At 42.3% G+C, this 23,572-nt stretch overlaps 1 protein-coding gene across 1 annotated transcript; it reads right to left on the bottom strand.

Annotated features, from left to right (window-relative positions):
• Window positions 1–1,062: 1,062 nt before the first annotated feature.
• On the bottom strand, window positions 1,063–23,562 carry Pdia3 (protein disulfide isomerase family A member 3). Its single transcript, XM_040746156.1, has 13 exons — window positions 23,288–23,562; window positions 14,994–15,072; window positions 13,128–13,245; window positions 11,125–11,232; window positions 9,878–10,007; window positions 6,413–6,529; window positions 6,200–6,325; window positions 5,145–5,327; window positions 4,517–4,625; window positions 3,729–3,857; window positions 2,430–2,509; window positions 1,846–1,903; window positions 1,063–1,459 (listed from the first exon to the last, which is right to left on the bottom strand). Exons 1-13 carry the CDS (start codon window positions 23,452–23,454, stop codon window positions 1,346–1,348), a joined length of 1,518 nt encoding a protein of 505 aa, XP_040602090.1. The 5' UTR covers window positions 23,455–23,562; the 3' UTR covers window positions 1,063–1,345.
• Between the last annotated feature and the right edge of the window lie 10 nt (window positions 23,563–23,572).

Here is a 23,572-nt window from a genome sequence, read left to right as displayed (position 1 = left end):
ACCAGATGTGCATTTTATTATCAAGCTCTACCAAAAACATACTGAAAATAGAAGGGATTATATTAAGATGTTTCATTTTGTGTGTTTAGAGTCACACAGAATTAAGGCTATATATCTAGAATTATCCAGGACTGAAAGCTACAATTATGGACAAGAGTCTGATTTAGCTATAAAAAGGGCCACATTTTAATTCATTAAAAAAACAAGAACAAAAAAACCCAACAGATCCTCTTGCCAGTGATGATGTTTACCTGTTTCACTGGAAGGAAGTTAATGGCTACATCCAAAGATCTGGGGAGACCTGCACGGAGCAGTATCAACAATTTCTCAAACAAATTAGATAGAACTCCAAACTAATGTCACAGTTGCATAGGATATTTCTGGGCAGGACAATCCTCAGGAGGTATGAACATGCAGAAAGCTTGGCTTTTTGACAAAGATAAGCAGTATCCATCTTTAGGACATGAACAAGGCCAGAACAACTGTAATCGCAGTACCTGGGGGCTGACTAGGAAAGACTGTCACAAGTTCAAGGCCAGCCTGAGCTTCAGAAGGAGTCTGAGAAATTGAAAGATTTAAGAGATGGTAACTGGAGCTGGGTGTTGGTGGTGCATACCTTCAATCCCAGCACTTGGGAGGCAGATCTCTGTGAACTCGAGACCAGCCTGGTCTACAAGAGCTAGTACCAGGACAGCCTCCGAAGCCACAGAGAAACCCTGTCTAGCAAAAGGGAGAAAAAAAAAAAGAGATGGTAACTGGACCAAGTCAGTTTGAGGCTACAGGGATCAGTGTAGGGTATTAAGAGGCCTTAAAATTGTTTTTAAAGATCTCATCTAGCTCAAGATGCTAGCCTCAAACTTGCTACATAGCCAAGGATGAACTTGAACTGGTTTTCTTGCCTCTACCTCCCACTTATTGGGACTACAGGTGTGTGTCGATATGCCTGTCTTAGCAACAGCACGGATCAACATATCAAGCATTTCTCTCACCAAAGAAAGCTCTATAGTAACAGTTTAGAGACCCCGATTCTCCATTCCATGAGGGAAAAAAAACCCGACAGTATAAAGGGGGCACATTTATTGTCACTGTTCCAAATGTACAAAAAAAATTAGAAAATAACCCCCAACTCAATTCCCCCCACCCCCACAACATTCTTCCCAACACAAATAATTTTTTTTCCCAAACCACAAACATAAACTGGTCCTGGTATTTTCATAAACAGTGTAGCTAAGAAACAGTTTAGAGAAAATTTAACAGGATTCAGAGTATATTCATTCTGTCCTCTGATGGTTTGCCATCTCTGGTTTAAGAGTCTTTTTACAAAGTGGCGCATTTGGCTGTTGCTTTAGAGGTCCTCTTGTGCCTTCTTCTTCTTCTTGGGTTTTTCTTCTTGAATTATAGGGGGGTTTGTAGCTTCTCGTTGTAGATAGCTAATAAAATCATTTAATTCACGGCCACCCTGAAAAAAAAAAAGGTTATTTAAACTTTTTACAAGAACTCTAGTTAAGGGCCAGTCAAATGGCTTATTAGAATTTGATCCCTAGACCCCAAATGACAGGAGGAGAGAACTAACTCCCCAAAGCTGTCCTCTTTCGCACACATTCCTACTGCCACACAAACAAAATGTAAGTAAATAGGCCAATGAAAGAACTAGGTATGGGGCTGGATATGGCTGCTTTTCCAGAAGACCCAGGTTCAGCTGCCACCACCTACATGGCAGCTCACAACTGTCTGCAATGCCAACTCCAGGACACCTGTCACCCTCAGAGGCAAAACACCAATGCAAATAAAAATACTTTTTTAAAAAAGGTTGTATGTTCTGGGGAAATGTGACAATGCACTTACTTCATACTTCTTTGGATTTAGCTTCTTGTTGGCTGGTGAGAAGTAGATGGTAGGAAAACTAGAAAAAAGAAAAAAAAAGTTCACCGATTTCAGGTCTCAGAGCAATCCTAATATATACCTGCCTGAGTGTTCCAAGAACTGCTTTTTTGGTTTTTCGAAACAGGGCTTCTCTGTAGGTTTTGAGCCTGTCCTGGAACTCTCTTTGAAGACCAGGCTGGTCTCAAACTCACAGCAATCCACCTGCCTCTGCCTCCCGAGTGCTGGGATTAAAGGCGTGTGCCACCACTGCCCAGCAAGAACCCTTTTTCTTTGTGGTTTTTAATTTGATCAGATGTTATTTTCCTAAGTGCCTAAATTAAGCTCTATATTTTTCTCTAACTTATGAGAAATCACAGGAATTTTGGGAGTCATATTGGGGCCACCCACTGCAGAAATCTAAGAAATGCATCTCCCTCAAACTACCAGCAAGAAAATGGTTTTGGTTGCTATTCAGGTGGCTGAAAGTTGGTTAGTCTGGGTTCACATGAGGCCAGCCTAGGCAACAAAATTCCATTTCTAAACAAAAGCACCTTCCATCAACTTACCCTTTGACTTCATATGGAGAAGGCACATCATTGGCTGTGGCATCCATCTTGGCTATAACAATATTTGGGTCTTTGCTGAGCTGTTAATAAAAAGGTCACACATTAAAAAAAGTCAACAACAAAGAACTTAATCTCAGTCCTGAAAAAGCTGATGCAGGGGTATTGCCATAAATTCCAGTATGGGCTGAGCCAAAGTATGAACCCTACCTCAAATGCCCATGTACATTCCTTCACACTCCCTTGGAGACAGAAACGGGACTGTTGCAAGTTCCAGGCTAGCCAGTTATACATCATTCAAAATACTTGCCATCAGTACAGGCCTAGTGGCCCATGCCTTTAACCCTAGCACTTGGGAAGTAAAAGCCGATAAATTTCAGAGTCTGAAGCAAGCCTGGTAAAGCTTTCAGTAACAGGTACTTACTGGTTTACAACTTAGACAATTCTAGTATTTTACCTGTGTTTTATTAAAGGCTTTGCTTAAGTGAGAAGAACATAGACTTAGTTCCTAACCTCCAGCTTCTCTGTTTTTATTGGTTCTTTGTTTATTTTTATTTTTGGTTTTCTTTTGGTTTTTCAAAACAGGGATTCTAGCTGGACGATGGTGGCACACGCCTTTAATCCCAGCACTTGGGAGGCAGAGGCAGGCGGATCTCTGAGTTCGAGACCAGTCTGGTATACAAAAGCTAGTTCCAGGACAGCTTCCAAAACCACAGAGAAACCCTGTCTTGAAAAACCAAAAAACACAAAAACCACCAAAACAGGGTTTCTCTGTGTAGCTTTGGAGCCTGTCCTGGAACTTGTTCTGTAGTTCAGGCTGGCCTTAAACTCACAAAAATTGGAATTAAAGGCGCGCACCATCAACGCCCAGGTTTATTGGTTCTTATAAGGTCAGTCCTAGTCCTTCCATGTGGGAGGCTGAGCACATGCTCAGGCTGCTTCTGGACTATACAGTAAGACCCTGTTTCAAAACAAAACACCAACACTGTAGTCTTTAAATTACCTGGCTCGTATTACATTACAAAGGAAAAACACCAAGTGTTTTTTTTTTTAAATGAAGGACTATATGAATTTAGAAGACACCACCATAATACAGAAGATCCCAGACATTTGTACCCATGATGCAGAATGAGCCTGATTTGTGTTAAGTTGGCTATCTGTGAAGTTCTCTATTGGCTAGGGCAGTCAAGAGCAAACGTGTTAACAATAGCTGGGAAAAAAAACAGGAACCAATGAAATCTATGGTTAAACATATATAAATTTCTAAGCTCCATTTTATATTCAGAAGAGGTCAAGACTTACTTTCTCTCCCAGTTCTTTATATTTGGGTTCCAGATTCTTACAGTGACCACACCAAGGGGCATAAAATTCAATCAGCACATCCTTATCTTCATTATTCACTATGTCATCAAAATTTTCTGCTACCACAACCTAGAAAACACAGAAGATTCTCTTGTCATAAGAAAACTGAAAATAAACCCACAAGCTCACTCACCCCAACTTGTATTATATTTATACACCCATAAACATTGTGTTATTCCCCATTAACCAACTCACCCTCACATCTATCCCCTATCAAACTATGTTTAGGAAGCCATAGGAAATTTGGTTTTCTTTCTTTTTTGTTTTGTTTTGTTTTTTGAGACAGGGTTTCTCTGTGGCTTTGGAGGCTGTCCTGGAACTCGCTTGGTAGTCCAGGCTGGTCTCGAACTCAAAGAGATCCGCCTGCCTCTGCCTCCCGAGTGCTGGGATTAAAGGCGTGCGCCACCAACGCCCGGCTGGTTTTCTTTCTTTTAAAAAACTTTACTCTTAGGGCTAGAGAGATGGCTCAGTGGTTGAGAGCATTGACTGCTCTTTCAAAGGACCAGGGTTCAATTTCCAATACCCAATGGCAGCTCACAACTGTTTGTAAGATCTGATACCCTCACACATATACATATGCAGGCAAAACATCAATGTACATAAAAAAAAATAAACTACAAAAAACTTTACTCAGCCTCCAAAACAATACAGAGAAACCCTCGAACCCCCCCCCCCCAAAAAAAAAGATTTAGGAAGAGACCACTGCAGATAGGTGGTGCAACACAAACCTTGACAGGCCCATCGTTGGTCTCTGGGATAGGTTCAGACTTCAGGTATCTCTTCAGGTTGCCATCAAAGTAATCCTGCAGGAACCGCTCTAGAGCCTTGCCATCCCGCCTACAAATGCAAAGACAGACTCTCACTGGAATTCACGACCCCTTTTCTCCTGCTTCCACCTTCCAAGTGCATGCTGGAATTACAAGAGCATACCACCATGCCCAGGCTCCACCTACTACTTCTAATGAATAGAATTATGTAAGAATTGCAAGCTGCCACCCTTTGTCTACAGAAATCACAATCTTTAAAGTACCTAAGCTGGGCTGGAGAGATGGCTCAGAGGTTAAGAGCACTGACTGCTCTTCCAGGGGTCCTGAGTTCAATTCCCAGCAACCACATGGTGGCTCACAACCATCTACAATTCAATCTGGTGCTCTCTTCTGGCATGTAGGCAGAACACTGTATGTAATAAATAAATGAATCTTAAAAAAAAAAAGTTATAAAGTACCTAAGCTGAGAAAAATGATAATCACAGATCTTGCTTGGAGATGTCTCCCTACCCCAATGTCACTCTAAGTTTTCAGTGTCTAGGTTTTAATGATTTTTGAGCCAAATTCTAAATCAATGCCAATAACTTACGAGAACTCCTCCTGCATGACAAACTTCTCTCCTTTAGCAGTTCTGATAGCCACAACAGGAACCTCTCCAGTAGTGCTTTCTAAGCCAAAGTCAGACAGCTCATGACTAAAGGTTTTACGGCTAGCTACAGCAAAGTTGAGTTTGTGTCCCGCATCCAGGAATTTCTTTGCCACCATCATCACTCTGTGAGGAACAAATAAGAGAAATATAACAGACGAACCATCTTTAAAAAAACAAACAAACAAAAAACTAAGAGAGAGGGTCTCTATGTAGTCCTTGCTGTCCTGGAGCATGTAGAACAGGTTGGCCTAAAACGCACACAGTGTTAGGATTAAAGGCATGCATCACCTTGCCAGGCTAAGCCTTTGAAACCAAAAAGCAAAGAGATCCATTCAGCCTTCTGGAATTGCATGAATTTATAATACCAGGCACTGATTATGTTAAAATTTTGGGGCTTAGTGACCTTAACTCTTAAGTGGTGGTGGAACCTAATGCATTTGATAGGAATTTTCCTATACTGTTAACTATAAAATCAATTGCATGCATAAAAGCTGACCTGAAGAACATTTACAAGGTTAAAAACCACCCACAGAATTCATAAAGAAGTGGGTACAATGTTGTAAGTGTACTCTACATCAGACTTACACCTTTCACAGTCTGGAGCCAATGTAATACAGCAAAGAACATAGAATTCACGTCCAAAAGATTCTCTAAATAGTGTTAGTTGCCCTTATGGCAACTTTTAAGGCAGAATTGTAGGCTGTCCAGACTAACCAAAATTCAGTATGTAGCATGGATTTTAAATTCTGATTGTCCTAAATGCTTAGAGATAGTCCTGTGTCACCCAGTTTTAGGTGGGCACGTGTACACATGCATGCATATGTGCTGAGAACCAAGCCCAGGGCTTCGTGCACGCTAGGCAACTACTGCACCAACTAAGCCACGTCACACTTACATTTTCCTCTAATCTTACATCCTAGGCCAACAAGATAGCTAGAACCGTTCATAGAATAGGTAAACATGTCTACACAAAGGAAAAGCATGGTTTTTATTACCTGTTTCTCCAATAGTTGGAGCCTTTAGCATTCTTTTCATAGTCCACATCATAGTAGGCTGTAAGTAAATCCTTGCCCTGTATCAAATCTTTATTGTCTTCTGTCATATGAGGACAGATACCAAAACTGAAATGAAATAATCCATTAGTTTTGTCATTTTCTAGCTATACTATGGAATTATCAAAGTGATAGGAACAGGAAAGGGGTACTTACATGCTTTCCTGGATAAACCTTTTAATCTTGCCACTGGTCATTTTCTGTTCAGTATATGCCACAGTTTTGTCTTCAAACTTGTTAGCAAGATGTGAAGGACGAAATAAAGTGATCCCCCTTTAAAAAAAAGTGTTTTAACATCAGCTTTCATTTAAAACTTAAGACACTTTAATTCCAGCAATCAGGAAGCAGAGGTAGGTGGATCTCCATGAGTTTGGGGCCAGTCTGGTCTACAAATCAGCGAAGAGAACATGCATCAAAAAAGAAAAAACTGAGACAAGATGGACACTGTGATATACCTGTAACCTTTGCATTTGGAAGGTAGAGCAACAGGGTAACTATAAAGAGATTCTGTTTAAAACATTCTGACACAGCTCATTGGTAGAGTACTTGCCTACACCTTGGGTTCAATTCTTGGTACCATAACAGAAATAAAACAAACAAAAAGTTCAACTATCTTTTTAATAAATAAACAAATGTATGGGCTGGAGAGATGGCTCTGGTTGCAATTCTTGAAGACCTGGGTTCCACCCAAATAGCAACTAACAACAGTCTAACCCCGGTTCCAGGGGACTCTTGAGTTCTGAGGGCCCTACATGCACACGATGCACAGACATATGTGCAGACAAAACACTACACATAAAAATAAATTTAAAAATGCTGGGCAGTGGTTGTGCACACCTTTAATCCCAGCACTTGGATCTCTGTTGAGTTCAGGGCCATCCTGGTCTACAGACTGAGTTCCAGGACAATCAGGACTGCACAGAGAAATCCTGTCTCGAAAAACAAAACCAAAATTTGTCTCGGTTTTTGCAGACAGGCCCTCACTGTTGCATTTGCTGGTCTCTACACACTATGTAGACCAGTTGCCCTTGTCAGCCTCCCAAGTATAAATAAATCTTTTTGTTTTGGTCTCTTTGAGACAGGGTTTTTCTATGTAGAACTTGCTCCTGCCTCTGCCTCCCTAAAGGCTTGTGCCACCACCACAGGGCAATTAGAAAAAAAAAATTTTTAGTGGTATCTATGCACTACTTGCATGCCTAATGTATACAGTGGCTAGAAGAGGTCATTGGACATTATCACCTAGAACTAATCTGGAACTGGTTTGTTCCTGTTTTTGAGATTTGGAAGTTAGAGCCATGTATGGTTTTGGACCACTGTAACTCCAGTATCTGGGAGGTCAAGAGCACCAGTTCAAGATCAACAGGGGTTATGAGCTAAATCCCAAGTGTGCGTGCATGCGTGTTTCATAGCTATGCAGCATGACTATCTTAAAATAAAAATTAGATATATGGGGGCTGGAGACTTGGCTCCATAGTTAAGAGCACTTATTGTTCTTGCAAAAGACCCAGGTTCAATTCCCAGAACCCACTAGGCTTACCACTACCTTAGACATAAGATATGCATACACACAAAATAGGAGAAATTCGTTCCTTACTCTTAACTCCCTTTTGAACTGATTAAAAAAAAAACCAAACAACCAAACAAACAACAAAACAACCCAAAGCTTACAAGGATTAAATTGATACTTGGTCCAACATCTTTAAAAATCAATAGTGAAACTAAAATTAGAATCACGGAACTAAAATAGAATCAAACTAAAATTATTCTAGTCATTTATTAGAATAGATTACAGCACAAGATTTGCTACATTGCCAAATCTGTGATACCAGGAACATCCTCTGTACTTACAGTTGGCAGTAAACTTGACAATAAAAGTCAGTTAGAGTCTTTTCTATTTTGCTGTTGTTTTATGGTGCATGTCTTTAACCCCAGCACTCAAGCAGCAGAGGCAGGAAGATCTCTTGAATTTGAGGCCAGCCTGGTCTACAGAGAGAATTCCAGGACAGCCAGGGTTACACTGAGTAACCATGTCTCAAAAAAAACCAAATTAAAAACAAAACAGGTAGCTGGGCAGTGGTGGCGTACACTTTTAGTCCCAGCACTCGGAAGGCAGAGGCAGGTAGATCTCTGTGAGCTTGAGACCAGTCTGGTCTATAGCGCAAGTTCCAGGACAGCCTCCAAAGCCACAGAGAAACCCTGTCTCAAAAAACAAAACAAAGACAAACAAAAAACAGGTGTACACCAACTTGCTTAGGTTTTTTATGTGGATGCATGGTAAGCACTTTACTGATGAGCTCTCGAGCTCTTATCTAGAATAATTCTCAACCTAATTGCCATACTCTACCAGGAAAATTTCATCTACCAAGAATCACCTCCTCACTGGGCATGGCCCAGAGACAGTCTGATCTACACAGGAAGACATGTCCATGTGGGTTCCCACAGAAGCCAGAACATATGTTAGAATCCCTGAAATAGTTATAGCTAGTTACAAGCTGCTTGACATGGTGCTTGGAACTAAACTCTGGTCCTCTGCAAGAACAGTACTAGCTTTCAACCACTGAACCATCTCCCCAACCCATATAGTCTTTTCTTTCTTTGGATTTTCAAGACAGGGTTTCTCTGTGTAGCCTTGGCTGTCCTGGAACTTGCTCTGTAGACCAGGCTGTGGTGACCTAACAAATAAAGCTTACCCGAGGATCAACGCACAGTGTTATCCACATTAGCTAGCCACAGAGGCCAGGCAGTGGTGGGGCACACCTTTAATCTCAGTACTTGGAAGACAGGTAGACAGATCTCTGTGAGCACAAGGTCACCCTGGGCGACATAAAATTGAGTCTGTCTAAAAGACAAAGAGTTCACACAAAGGTGATCCCAGCACTTGGGAACTGCACACATCTTTAATCCCAGCACTAGGTAGGGAGGTGAAGACAGGAATGCTATATGCTATGGCTGGGCGGAGAGAGAGAGAGAGAGAGAGAGAGAGAGAGAGAGAGAGAGAGAGACAGACAGAGAGACAGAGAGAGAGACAGAGAGAGAGAGAGACAGACAGACAGACAGAGAGAGAGACAGAGAGACAGAGAGAGAGACAGAGAGAGAGAGAGACAGAGAGAGAGATGGATGCACAGTCTAGGCAGTCAGCCTGAGCACTCAGTAGAATTAAAAGGCTTCTCTAGTGGCTAGCTGCACTGTTTCTCTGGTCCTTCAGCTCTTACCCCAATTGCCGACTCTGACTTTTTATTATTAAGACCAATTAGAATTCGTTCCACACCAGGCTGGCCTGGAACTCAGAGATCCGCCTGCCTCTGCCTGTAGGAGTGCTGATTAAAGGCATGTGACATCATCACCTGGTTCTACAGCTTTTTCTAATGCCCCCCCTCGGAAAAAAACTACCCATTTTATTTCAATAGCAAATGTACAATATAACACATTTCTATGTATATTTGCTTATATACCGTCTCCTTCTATAGATGCCCTTCACAGGAAACAGTCTTCTGGACCAAGCTTACTTAATGCTTAAAAGGACTCATTAACATTTTTGGAAACAAAATATAAACTAAGTAATAACAAAAAAGGGCATACATCCTCACAGTAAGAGATGAGGGAATGCAATCAGTCACTTACTCTCCATTATCATCGTACTCCTTCACCAGAGACTCAACGTTCGTGTGTGCAAACCGATAGTTATCTCTCAAGTTGCTGGCTGCTTTTAGGAACTCGGAGTGACCATCACTGAATAAATCCCTGAAAAAGCCTGCATAGGAAATGTCAAAAACAAGGAATAATTAAGTGTTGAGACTTACATTATCCTTATAGTATTCAAAGTGCTCTGTCTGCTATGAATAAACATTTCAGGTTAAGACCAGGCTGCTTTGGACACCTGACATAACACGTACACTAAGACCTCTTCCTCTACCCAATAGAGAAAGGAAGGGAGAAGATTTGGAAAAACTGAAGTCTTCCTTGGATTTCTCCACAACAGATCTGAGCAAACTTCCTCACTGCTTAAGAGCCACCTGCTTTTGACTCCTGAGTGCTGGGATTAAAGATTTGTGCTACCATGTCACCTGGGGCCAAGGTTTTAATCTCAGTGGGTTACACATACACACCCACAAAATTTCTTTCAATTAGATGTGTTGGTAAGCCTGGCACCTCCCTCTCTTGTTGCATGCATTCCTTCCATGACATGCATCCAAGGAGACCTGTCCCAGAATTCAAAATTTTTTGTGCCATTGTCTTTTTTGAACATCTGCAACTATAAGACAAATCTCTTTCCTTTGTATGACCCTGCCTCAGGTGTTTATAGCAACAAAAACTTGACCAATAACCAAAGATACCTATAAAATTTGAAAACAGACACGGAAATTGACTATTGACTTGTATTCCTCCCTTGCCTTAAGCCTTGTTTGCAGTTTACCCTGGTAAAGACTTAACTCTTAGAGTTAAAGAAGGAACAGAGCTAGGGATGGATATATATATATATGTGTGTATACATACATATACATATACATATACATATACATATACATATATATATATATATATATATTTGTGTGTCAGTGGCAGGGCAGTTGGCTGGCAGGAGTGAGGAAGTCAGTTAAATTCCAGCACAGTGGGGCAGCAGTGGGAGGTAAGCCAACAGCACTCCTTTTTGGTCTTTTTACTGAATTTAAACCTTTACACCTCTAAGAATACAAACCCACACAAGACACCATTCTCTTGCCCTGTTTACAGTTTCTAACCCAGTTCTATCAGTTATGTTTTAACTGCTTCAAGCTTACATTAAGCTGCTTTAATTTTGGTTTTCCCAAATATGGAAGTTTTAAAAAATCCAATCAATTTTGTGGCATAACAAAACATGTGTTACTTACCCACCACAGAAGCATCTTTATCACTAATGAACTTCTTAAATTCTTCCTCAGACCTGAGAGGAACTGAAGCTGGTCCTGCTTGCTTCTTCAAGTGGCTGACAATCCCATCTTAGAAGACAAAAATTACATTGACATATAATTTTTGAGAAGGTAAGGGATTGAAATAATACAAAATTCAAAAGAATTTTGAGACAGGGTTTCTCTGTGGCTTTGGAGGCTGTCCTAGAACTAGCTCTTGTAGACCAGGCTGGTTTCAAACTCACAGATATCCACCTGCCTCTGCCTCTTGAGTGCTGGGATTAAAGGCATACGCCACCAACGCTTGGCTAATTGGTATATACTTACACACACACACACACAGAGGGAGGGGAAATTACATTCTTTTATCTTCAAATGGCAATATATACTTCAACATACACTTGTTTTGGGAGGGGGCAAGCAGGGGGTGTTGTAAACTCACTGATGTCTGCCTGCCTCTTCCTCCCATAAAACCACAGCTGGGTCTTTTCTAAAGACAGGCCTCTTGGCCTAGGATATGTAGCAGAGACTTGCTTTGGCCTCCTGCCTCCTCCTCCTCCCAATCCTTCCAAGGACTAGGATTACAAGATGTACCACTATGCCCAACTCAAGTAGTTTTGGTTATTTTACACAGTATACAGAAATAATTCATGCTGAACTCATAATGAGCTGTGCTACCTCTACCCCGCCCCTTTTAAAAAGCGATCTTTACATTTAAATTGTATGAGATATGATGGAAGTCAGAGGGAAGCTTGCAGGATCTGGTTCTTTCCTTCTACCATGTGGGCTCTGAAAATTGTTATGGCTGGCAATAGGTGCATACTGAGCCATCCTAACAGCCTTCAATAGGTTGTTATAATTTTTTAAAAATGTATACAATGTTCTGCCTACATGTCTGCCTGAATTCCAGAAGAGGAAACAAGATCTCACTACAGATGGTTGTGAGCTACCATATGGTTGCTGGGACTTGAACTCAGAGACCTTTGGAAGAGCAGCTGGGTGCTCTTAACCGCTGAGCCATCCATCTTTCCAGCCAACTGCAGACATTTATTTCTAATTTTTTGCTTTTTCAAAAGATTCTTTGATAAACAACGTGTCAACAGATGAATTTGCACAATAATCTGTAGGGTACATTTCTAGAAAGCCTCAAAGAGTACAGCAGTTTGTATGTGTTAAGCTGATTTCCTAATAGATTTCCTTTTTTTCCCCCCTGCTTTTCCAGATAGGGTTTCTCTGTGCATCCAACTCCCTCTGTAGACCAGGCTGGCTTTGAGCTCACAGAGATTCACTTGCCTCTGATGCCCAAGCCCTGGCATTAAAGGCATGAGCCACAAACACCTAGCTTATCTATTTTTTAAAAAAATCTTTCTTAAATAACATCTATTCTATAAATACATTAATTTCCCATTCATATAGTAGCTCAGTGGTACAGTGCTTGTCAAGCTCTAAACAAAACCAACCTCACCCATATGCGGATTTTCAGGTTGTATGGTTTCTTTTTAAAAAAAATAGCAGTAGCCATTATAATGAGCACAAGATAGTTTTCTTTGCTATGCTGGGGACTGAACCCAATACTCTACACATTATTAATCAAATACGCTACCACTATCTATATATAGCCCACACCTGTGATGACCACCTTTCATCTCCATCAACTAGAACACAAACACTAGAAAAGGATCAGTGTTTTGTTTATGAATACCATCACATACTATTTCAAGAGAATCCAAGGCAGGAAGATGGCACAAGCCTATAATGCCATTACGTGTAAAGCTAAAGCAGAAGGACTAGAAATTTAAACCTAAACCATGTGTAAGTGGTATACACCTTTAATTCCAGTACCTGGGAGGTAAATTCAAGGCTATCTTGGTCTACACAGTGAGTTCCAGGACAGCCAGAGGTACAGTGTAACCCTGTCTTGAAAATACACAAAGAAAGAAAGAAATGTACGCCTCGCCTAGGTTCCATGCAATTCAGATCCTTACCGGCAGTCCTAGGCCCATCATAAGCACCGGCTTCTTCACCATCTCTAAATATTTTAAGGGTTGGGTAGCCACTGACTCCGTACTTATTACAGGTGTTTGTGTTGGCAGTGCAATCCACCTAAGAGTAGATAGAACAAGAGTTACTTCGTTATCTAAGTACTTGCAAAATATAATGACTAGTTAAACCCATAGAGGATCAACACTTCTTGTCATACTTACCACACAGGTCATTAGACCTTAAAGGTGAATTAGTGCTATCTAACTAGATCAGAACTGTCTAAGAGATGCTTTAGAATTCAAATTCCTTGGCTTCATATAAAAATTCCAACATTAATGACTTAAATTATTTTGCCAGGCAGTAGTGGTGCACACCTTTAATCCCAGCACTCAGGAGGTGGAGGCAGGCAGATCTTTGTGAGTTCAAAGTCAGTCTGGTCTACAGAGCAAGTTCCAGGACAGCCAGGGCAACACAGAGAAACCCTGCCTCAAAAAACAAAACTACTAATCTGGTTAGTAGAGACATGGCCTTTAAACTGGAACACCTGTGAGCTTATTCAGACTACTACAGAATGACAAACTTTATTAACCATTACTACTTTTGCCTGTTGGAGACAAGGTCTCAGGTAGCTCAGGCTAGTCTTAAATTTCTAACCCTGTCTTTACCTCCCAAATGCTGGGATCATGGGTCACCACCACAGCTAGCTCTTAAAATTCTATGAAACAAATGCCAACCTTAATTAACCAATCACTTGGCTACATACTCAGCAATATCCCATGTCTTTTTTTCCCTGATCCCATCACTATCATCAAAGTAAATTAGAACTCAATATTCTCTCTCATCCTTACAGTCTTTGTCTGCCCTTAGTTCTTATTTACCATGTTCTTCTTAAAATTCTTCTTTTATTGACTCTGTGGATTTCGAATTGTGTATTCCGATCCCACACATCTCCTTGTCCCCTTACACCCATCCTCTGTCCTTGCAACCATCCCCCCACCCCACACAAAATTTAAAAGAGAAACCAAAAGCCAAATATAACAAACAAAAGAATCTGGTGGTGTGAGTGTGAGTGAGCTGGATCTGAGGACCCAAAAGCATAAGTTGCCCTGCCCTTCACTGAGGCAGAGCTGGAGAGCTTGCCCAGGTATTGACAAAAGAAAGCTGGTGGGCTGATCAAACCCAGTTACTGACCAGGCCCAGAACCAAGGCTTTGAGTCGGCCCACCCCAACACCCATCATATCTATGAACTCTTGGAGCATATGAAGGGCACAAATCCACAGATCCAAAACAGCAGCATCTCCACAACACAGAACAACAGGATAGCCAAGAGGAGGCCCCTGAGAGCCCACTATCAGTGGTATAGCAGAAGTCAGAGGCCTTGAGCCAGACCAATGACTCATGTTAATGAATACTTTCAAGTAAAGATGAATGAACTAAAGGGTAAACCGTGTGACTCAATGGGCCACATTACAGCTTCCATGACAAGATTTCCCACCCCCTCTTAAATGTTTTGTTTTGTGTATGAGTGTTTTATCTGCACTCATATGTGCCAGGTTTGAAGGCCAGAAGAGGGCATCATTATTCCTGGGACTGGAGTAACACATGGTTGTAAGCCACTGAGTACTGGGAAATAAATGAATCCACATCCTCTGTAAGAGAGTCCAAGTGCTCTTAACCAGTCAGCCATATCTGCAGCCACCCAAAATGCTAGCTTTATACACTTGGGCCAGTGAAAAAATGGCTCAGCATGTAAAGGGGCTTGTTGTCAAGCCCAAAGGACTCACAAGGGTACATGCATACATGTCCACACATACATGTAATGAAAAATATTTTCATTTTCCTTTTTGGTGAATCCACTGATGCTCACCTTTGCTAATGGGACTATTCCTTTTAATCTAGTTGCTGCAGCTTCATACTCAGGGGCAAGCCTCTTGCAATGTCCACACCTATTTAAAAAAAAAAAAGTCAGATTCTTAGTTTAACACAAACTTACTGATGTTTCTACCTAGGAAGAATCTCAAATCATACTACTGTGCTGTTTTTGAAGACAGGGTCTTGTTACACAATTCCCAGGCTGTGACCTTCCTTCAGCCTCTTACACTGACTGTAGGCATGCTATACCAATTATTCAACACCAAGCTATATCCCAGACCTCTGATACTTTGAATAATGAGTAGTATGCTCCTTCCCCTGAATTCTCACAAGTGTGCTTCTCCAGGTGGAGTAGGGTGGTGCTTCAGGTGACCAAAGTACCTTTCTCTGTGGCTTCCTTTAGTCACCTCAGTCTTGGGAGTGCTTATATGCTCAATCACACGTTAATTTTCTTACAAGAATTGCTTGTTTACAACAATGCCAACAGCATGCTGTGACATTTATAGGGTATTCCTTTTTGAACAACACCCATTTAGTTTAGTCTACAATATCACCCTTCTTGCAGATTTGCATCTATGTGGCCAAAGTACAGCTCTATGTTTCTTTTCTTTTTTGCTTTGTTTGAGAAAAGGTTTCTCTATCTATGCAGACCAATCTGGCCTCAGACTCAGAGATCTGTCTGCCTCTGTCTCCCAGGTTCTGGGACATTATTAAAACAAAAGCAACAAAAAAGGGGTGCACATGGTAATTATTTTACCATATTAAAATAATTGGAACCTGTGTTTTGCTAACAACTCAGATACATTCGTTTATTATGCAACATTTAACAAATGCACAGAATGGGACCAGTGAGTTGACTAGCAGTTAAAGTTACTGGCCACTGACCCTGATGAATTGAGTTCTATCTCTGGGACTTAGACGGCAGAGGAAAGACCGACTCCTATAAAGTGTCCTCTGACCTCCACCAATGCACTGTGGCATATACAAACCCACATCTGCCATGTATACAAAATAAAGAAAATGCAACAAAATATTAAAAAAAGAATATATAACACCATATTTGTAATGCATCTATGATATCACTATTATGTGAAGAACCATTACTGTACATCTCATTAAGAAATAAATAGCCAGGCAGTGGCCATGCACTCCTTTAATCCCAGCACTAAGGAGGCAGAGGCAGGTGGATCTCTGTGAGTCTGAGAGAAGCCTGGTCTACAGAGTGAGTTCCAGGACAGCCTCCATAGCCACAGAGAAACCTTGTCTCGAAAAACCAAAATAAAATAAAATAAGAATAAAAGAATAAATATATCTCATTAAGAAAAATGCATTAGCTGGGTGGTGGCGGTGCACACCTTTAACCCCAGCAAGTGGGAGGCAGTGGCAGATCTCTGAGTTCAGACCAGCCGGTCTACAGAGCTCAGCAGGACAGCCAAGGCTGTTAATAGAGAAATCCTGCCTTAACAAACAGCCAGATTTTTTGTTTTTAATTTTTGTGTGCATGTTTATGAGTATGCCACAGGTGTGAAGGTGCCCATGGAAGTTAGACGAGGGCATCAGATTCTTTGGAAGTGGAGTTACAGGCAACTAACTGTAAGGCCCCAGAAACAGATGCTGGAAGTGGAATCTAGGTTCTTTGCAAAAGCAGTATTCACTCTTAATCACTGAGCTATCTCTTCAGCCTGTTTTTGAGACAGTCTCTTAACATTCTTTCTCTAAACATACTTTTCAGAAGCAAAGTATCTTGTAGCCAAAGATCATCTCAAACATGTGATTCACCACCATTTCCAAATTCTGGGGATTATAGACATGCACTACCTTGTCTGGTTTCTTTCCTTCTGTTTTCTATTTTTGCTGTCTGTAGGGAGATTACAGAACTCTTCAACTTTCTCAAAGTGATCCCTCTGCAACCCACTGTGCTTCTGAAGAGATAATGTGCAGCTGGTGCTAGCTGTGCACTGACAGAAACACACCATGCCTAAATGCCCAGGAAGCACTCCTGCGGGACTGTTAGGACTTGCTGGATAGAAGCAGGTGCTTCAGCAGGCAGCCCTCTGGGAAAAGTATACCAGTTTATGTTTCCACCAGTTCTCATGGTCAAGTGAACCACCAACTGTAAAATCAGGCCTGCTACCACCTTAAAAGTATTTTCTACTGTGCTGAAGCTTGGATGGGATGATTTTTGTTTTCTAGGACATTTTTTTTTAAAGTTTTTCAACGACAAAGTTTCTCCATGTAGCCTGACTGTCTAGAACTTGCTCTGTAGCCCAGGCTAGCCTCAAACTCAGAGACCTACCTGCCTCTCTGACTCCCAAATGCTGGGATTAAAGGTATGCATTACCACCTCCTGGCCCTAATTTTTTTAAAAGACAAGGGTTTCATTCTATAGCTCTAGGTTATCCTGAAATTATACAGCCCAAAGTAGCCTCAAACAGGCCATGATACTCCTCCTTCAGGGTAGTGTTCCTAAATACTAAACTTAGCACTTCGTTCTGTGCAGCCCTCCAGCTGGTTCTGCTCAGTTACATTGAAAGAAGAGGGAAAAGATATTTGATACTGATTCATGGTGCCTGTCTGTCTCAAGACATGATCTTACTAGGTAACCCTGGCTGGCCTGTATATGCAGACCTGGCTGCCCTAGAACTTACAGCAATCTTTCTGCCTCTCTCTCAAGTGTTGGGATTACATGCATGTATTACTACATCCAAGGGTTTAAAAGAATGAATTTGAAAGGATATGATCTGGGTTTGGGCCTTTAAGTATTTAGGCTTCAGAGAGGAAAGAGTAGGGCACTCGAGCAAGGTGGATAGCAGAGGTAATGTACAAGAAGTCTGTGTATTGTGACTACAGTTAGCAAATCTATAGCACAGGAAACAAAGGCAAAAGTCATCTACTAAAGATTGGCAGAGCAGCAGCAGAAGAGGAAAGTTCATGTCCTCTTCTCTTTGGGGCAGATCTTTTTATGTAGCCCAGGCAGTTTCAAACTGACAATGCTCATGCCTTAGCTTCTGAAAAACAAACTAACAGACATATAATATCATGCCTGCCTCTTGCTGTTGACCTTCTATTGTAGCAACTGTTAAAGGTCAACTTTACAAATATGTAAACATATCCAGAGGACAGGTGTGGTGATGGCAGGTGGATCTGAATCTGAAGCCAGCCCGATCTACATCATGAGATCCTGCCTCCAAAAAGAAAGAAAGAGCAATAAAATAAAAAAAGTATGTATGGTCCAATGCTGAGAATCTCCAAGAAGCCCAGCACAAAGGCACATGTCTGTAATTCCAGCACTTTTGAAACTGAGGCAGGAAAACTACTGAGCTCAAGGCCATCAGTTATACAGCCAGTTAAAAACCAAACGAAGCTTATAAACTCTATGCCCTACCTGCAGTAGGGAAAGGGAGGCAGAGGGAGAGCAGATGGAGGTAGAGGGAGAGAGAGAAGGGTGAGGAAAGAATCCCAGTACTGGGGCGGGGGCAGCAGTGGCAGTGACATAGGTCAGCAGGTAACAGCATCTACTAACGTGCCTCACATGCCTGACAACTAGAGATCCCCAGAATCCATGTAAAGGTGGAAGGAGAGAACAAACACCAATCTGTCCTTGACCGTACAATAGTAGGCTGTTTTAAGAGAGAGAGCTGGAGTGATGACTCATCAGTGAAGAGCACTTGCTATGCTTGCAGAGGATCTGAGTTCGGTTCCCAGCACCCACATAGTGGCTCACAACCATGTGCAACCCCAGCTCCAGTTTATTTGATATCCTACATTCATACATAACTGTTCGGGAAGGACTGGGAGGTGTGTCACACGAGGTGGGGGGGGGATCTAGCTTTGAAGTTTCAAAAACTCTCATCATTCCCATTTAGGGCTCACTGTTTCAAGGTTGTTGTCTCAACCAGGGAGCAAAGCTCTCAGCTGGAGCTCCTGCTATGATGGGCATGGACTCTAATCCTCTGAAACTGTAAACCCTGAATAAAACCTTTAACAAATTGCCTTTGTCACAGCAATGGGAAGAAATCAGTGTGCTACAGGCTGACACGGAAAACAACTGCTTGAAACAGCAGCACCATCCACAAGGTAAACAAATGCACAAAGTGGACTCTTTCTAGGATGGAAAAGATCACCTTTCCCAGGCAACCAACCAGAGATAGAAACCCAGTGTACTTTAAGGGAAATCAGGCTCTGTTACAGAACTAACTCCTTTACCTGCCTCTGCCAGTACTAAAACAGAATTCACCCACTCTCAGAGATGCTTCTTAGCAGCAGTTAACTCCAACATACATTTACTCAGTAATCACTTCATGCTGCATTGTGTTAGGTGCAATCATTCTATTTATCCGTTTATTTATTTTTAGCTTTTCGGAACAGGGTTTCTCTGTGTAGCCCTGGCTGTCCTGTAGACCAAGCTGGCCTTGAACTCACAAAGATTGGCCTGTCTCTGCCTCCTGAGTGTTGGGATTAAAGGCACCACCACTGATTTGTAATTATTTTAGCCTTCAATAAAAAACTAACAGTTCTTTCCTTATAGGAAGGAGTCCAAATCTGGAGAAGAATTAATGAGTTAATTGTTCAGGAGGGAAAAAAGTTGTAATGAAATTTCAGTGCTGAAAAGATGACCTGGGCTGGGTGGTGATGGTGCATGCATTTAGTCCCAGCATTTAGGAGGCAGAGGTAGGCAGATCTCTGTTGAGTTTGAGGTCAGTCTGGTCTCCAGGACAGCCAGGACTGTTACAAACAAAAAAGATGACTTGGGGACAAGAAAGGAGATCCAAACAAAGGAATAGGTAAGAATGCACATAAAACAAAACCAACCAAAAATGAACATTAGGCTGGTTGTGATGGAGAACACCTTTAATGCCAGCACTCAGTGGCAGAGAAAGATGAACTCTTGTGAGTTCAAGGCCAGTCAGGGCTACACAGACCTTCCCCAAACAAATTAAAAATGAACATTAGACATTTTAGAGGTTGGGGACATAGCTTTCTGGATAAAGTGCTTATACTGTAGTCACTAAGGGCTAGAGTTTGGATCCCCAGCATCCAGTAAACCCTAGGTGACAATGGTCACCCACCTGTAATTCCAGCCCCAAGAAGGAATTACTAGCCTTATGAGCAAGACTGAGGTTCAACCGAGATTTAATGAACTAGGTGGAGAACCATCAACCTCAACCCCCAAAGTGTGTACACATACTTGCATGTGAACACAAATATCTGCAAACACAAATTTCCATTTTATATCTGCTTGTATTTCTCTACACACTTAGAAACACTGTATAGCAAGTATTATTTATTGCTCTTGTTGTAGAGGATAACATAGTACTGAGTGCCAAGCACAGGTGAAAGCCATGGGTTTGATCCTCAGCACCAGTAGATAAATGTTCAGAGAATACCACAGAAATCTACAACACAAGTAGATGTTTAAGACTTAAAACACCGAAACACTGTCATTTCTCACAGAGAAATTCAAATACTTATATTCCTACAAATGCACAGGTTAGCCAAACAAAGTAACTCCCACCTGTAATCCAAGTATCCAGGAGGTAGAGATAGGACAGCCTCCACTACATGAAGTACTGTTTCAAATAAAACATATCTAATAAGCTGGGCGTTGGTGGCACACACCTTTAGTCCCAGCACTCTGGATGCAGAGTCAGGAGGATCTCTGTGAGTTCGAGGCCAGCATGGTCTTCAAGAGCAAGTTCCAGGACAGCCTCCAAAGCAATAGAGAAACCCTGTCTTGAAAAACCAAACCAAACCAAACAAACCAAAACCATATCTAATAATGGAAACAGTGGCCTGCAAAGAAGTCTTTCACTTTCACTTACAAAATTAATAGAGCAGGGAGAAGGGCAGAGCTAAAAGAGGATGGAACCTAAGGCTTTGCATAAGACAGGCAAACACTTTTATCTCACTGAACTGCAGTCTCTGACTCCATTTTGGACATCCCCCTCCAAAAAACAAACAAAAAACACCACTTATTTCAAATTAAGGGTATGTTCACATGAATGCAAGTGTCCAAGGAGGCCAGATATACCAGATCCTCCAGTCCCTTGCGACAGCAGCCACCCCCCCCCCCCGTATGTAACCATTGAGCCACCTCTCCCTAAGGTATATTTTTTTCTTTATTTTTATGTGTATAGGTGTTTTGCCTGTGTGTATGTCTGTGCACCATGTGTGTCCAATGACTGCAGAAACCAAAGAGGGAACTGGAGTTACAGACAGCTATGAACCATCATGTGGGTTGGGAGGTTTGAACCCAGGTCCTCTGGAAGAACCAGTGCTCTTAACTGCTGAGTCATCTTTCCAGTCTCCATCTTACTGTTAAAGGTGATGGATGTCTCAGGACCAGTGGCACGTGGACCAGGTCCAAGACAGCCACAGCTCTACAGTGAGCCCCTATCTTAAAATTCTTCATTAACAGATCACTCTAACAGGGGACAGCTCTCCTGTTATGTGCAAGAGGAAAAGGTAAATAAAACTAAATCTCCAGAGCTTGGTGTGTGTGTGTGTGTGTGTGTTATAATCCCAGCATTTGGGAGGCAGAGGCACAAGGATGAGGAATCTAAGCCCAGTCTGAACTACTTAGGACTCTCTCAGAAAAACAAGCAAGCAAACAAAAAAAAATCCAACTGTTAAAACAGATGAGTATGTAGGAGTAAGGAAATTAATAACAGGAGACTTCTTTCACTTCAAACTGCCCATTCAGAAAACCATTCTCTCCTGCTGGCAATGGGGGAGATGATTTTATCTTCTAAGCCTAATAAAGACAACACAGCAGAAATCCACTCAACTTTTAATGACTCAATGAATGATGGGATATGTAGTCTTGAGGAAAGCAGGTGCAACAATTTTCAGGAGAAAGACAAACCTGAAATCAGGTGTGGTGGCAAATTCAGGATAGAGGCAAGAGGATCAGACTGGCACCCAGCAAGGCTTCACAAGATCCTGTCTCAAGAAGGCGGCCAAAGCAAGAAGATCCTGAGTTAGAGGTCAGCCTGGACTACAGAGTGAGTTCCATTTAAACTAGTTGTAAAACAGCCCACAATTCTCCAAATGTATGTATGACCCCTTCAGTCAAAGAAGCTGGACCCAATTGACACCCCCCTCAAAGTTAACAGCATGACTATGGAACTATGATAAATTGTTTCTAACAGAGAACATGAATTCTAGGGGATATATAAATGTTATCTACAATGTGTAATCAGTACTGACTGTTAGTCACAGAATGCCCCGAGCACAAAATATCCTTCTGATTCAGGCAATCTTTAGCTGAGGATTTTTGAATGCGTCCCATCTAAGTCGGTCAGATAAACTTGGAATGTAGCAATCCCGCTGGGTCAGGAGCAAAGACAAGTTATAGTGTAACTGTTAGACACTGTTTTGCTGGTACTTTTGAACAGTTTTGAATTAAGGGTCATTGCATCAGGAGGGCAAAAAATACATATCTATTGAACTATTTCCGTGTTAAATTAATTAGTTTGCTGTGGTAATAATTTTTAAATTACCCAACACACCACTTAAATGACAAAACCAGATATCCTATTTGCTCTTCCTTCCCAAGCCAGTTGCTATGTGGGGGTCACACTTACTCTAAAGAAACTAGGTTTTTGTTAGGTTAAGTGACCCCTGAAGCGGTATACTACTCCTTTACTTTCTCATTGTGAGTCATTTTCTATAATTACCTAAAGCTAACAATTATGATAGATCCTAGGGAAATGATTCATGTTCGTTTACTCTTTTTGATGGACGCCTCTATAGCTTAATGTAAAATTTTGCATGCTATGCTATGGACAAAATAATGGCCTGTCTCAAGGAAGCACTTAAGATCCTTCTGCAGCCACTGAGTGACCTTGGTTAGAAACCAATGGCTCTGAGGTGGGGACAGGAGAAAGGAAACACCTCGGGATCCAGGACCCGTACCTGTGCAGGATCCTCCCTAAGGCTCTGGGATGCCTGCCTGGTCTGTAGACCAAAGGACGTCTACACTGACTCACCTAGATACTGAAAGATACAGATCGGAGGGGGAGGGGATGGGCAAACCCTCCATAGGAAATGCAGCAACAACACGGAGGATGGGACGTGGCCCTAAGCGGGGACCTAGGCTTCTTCCTTTCCGGATCTGGCCCTGCCCCAACCCCCATCCCCGACGGAGCGCCTCCGGGCTGCCACCGACTGACAAGGAGGCAGCTGCAGCCAGGCCCGATGGATAGTGGAAGACGCCAGAGCTGCGTAGGCCCAACCGCTCCCTCTCCCAGCCGGTCCCCCAGCCCTGATCCCGCACAGTGGCCTCACCAAGGGGCGAAGAACTCGACTAGCATGAGGCCCGCTGAGCCCGTGTCGGAGACGCGACTCTCGAAGTTTTCGTCCGTGAGTTCCAGCACGTCAGAGGCGGCGGCGAGGCGGGCCGAGGCGAGCAGCAGCGCCACGCCCGGGAGCAGCGCTAAGCGGCTGAAGCGCATGGCGGCGAGACGCGGCGGGAGCGGCCGGAGGGTCGGGGCCGGGGGATTGAGAAGCGAGCTCCCGCAATCTGCAGCCGCTGCCTGCGCTCGCGCGTCTGGCTGGGGCAGACCTGCTGCC

This window comes from Mesocricetus auratus, unplaced genomic scaffold (genome assembly GCF_017639785.1).
Source record: "Mesocricetus auratus isolate SY011 unplaced genomic scaffold, BCM_Maur_2.0 Super-Scaffold_100004, whole genome shotgun sequence".
NCBI lineage: Eukaryota > Metazoa > Chordata > Mammalia > Rodentia > Cricetidae > Mesocricetus > Mesocricetus auratus.
Note: the sequence above shows the minus strand (reverse complement) of the source record. Positions and strands in the feature narration are given on the sequence as shown.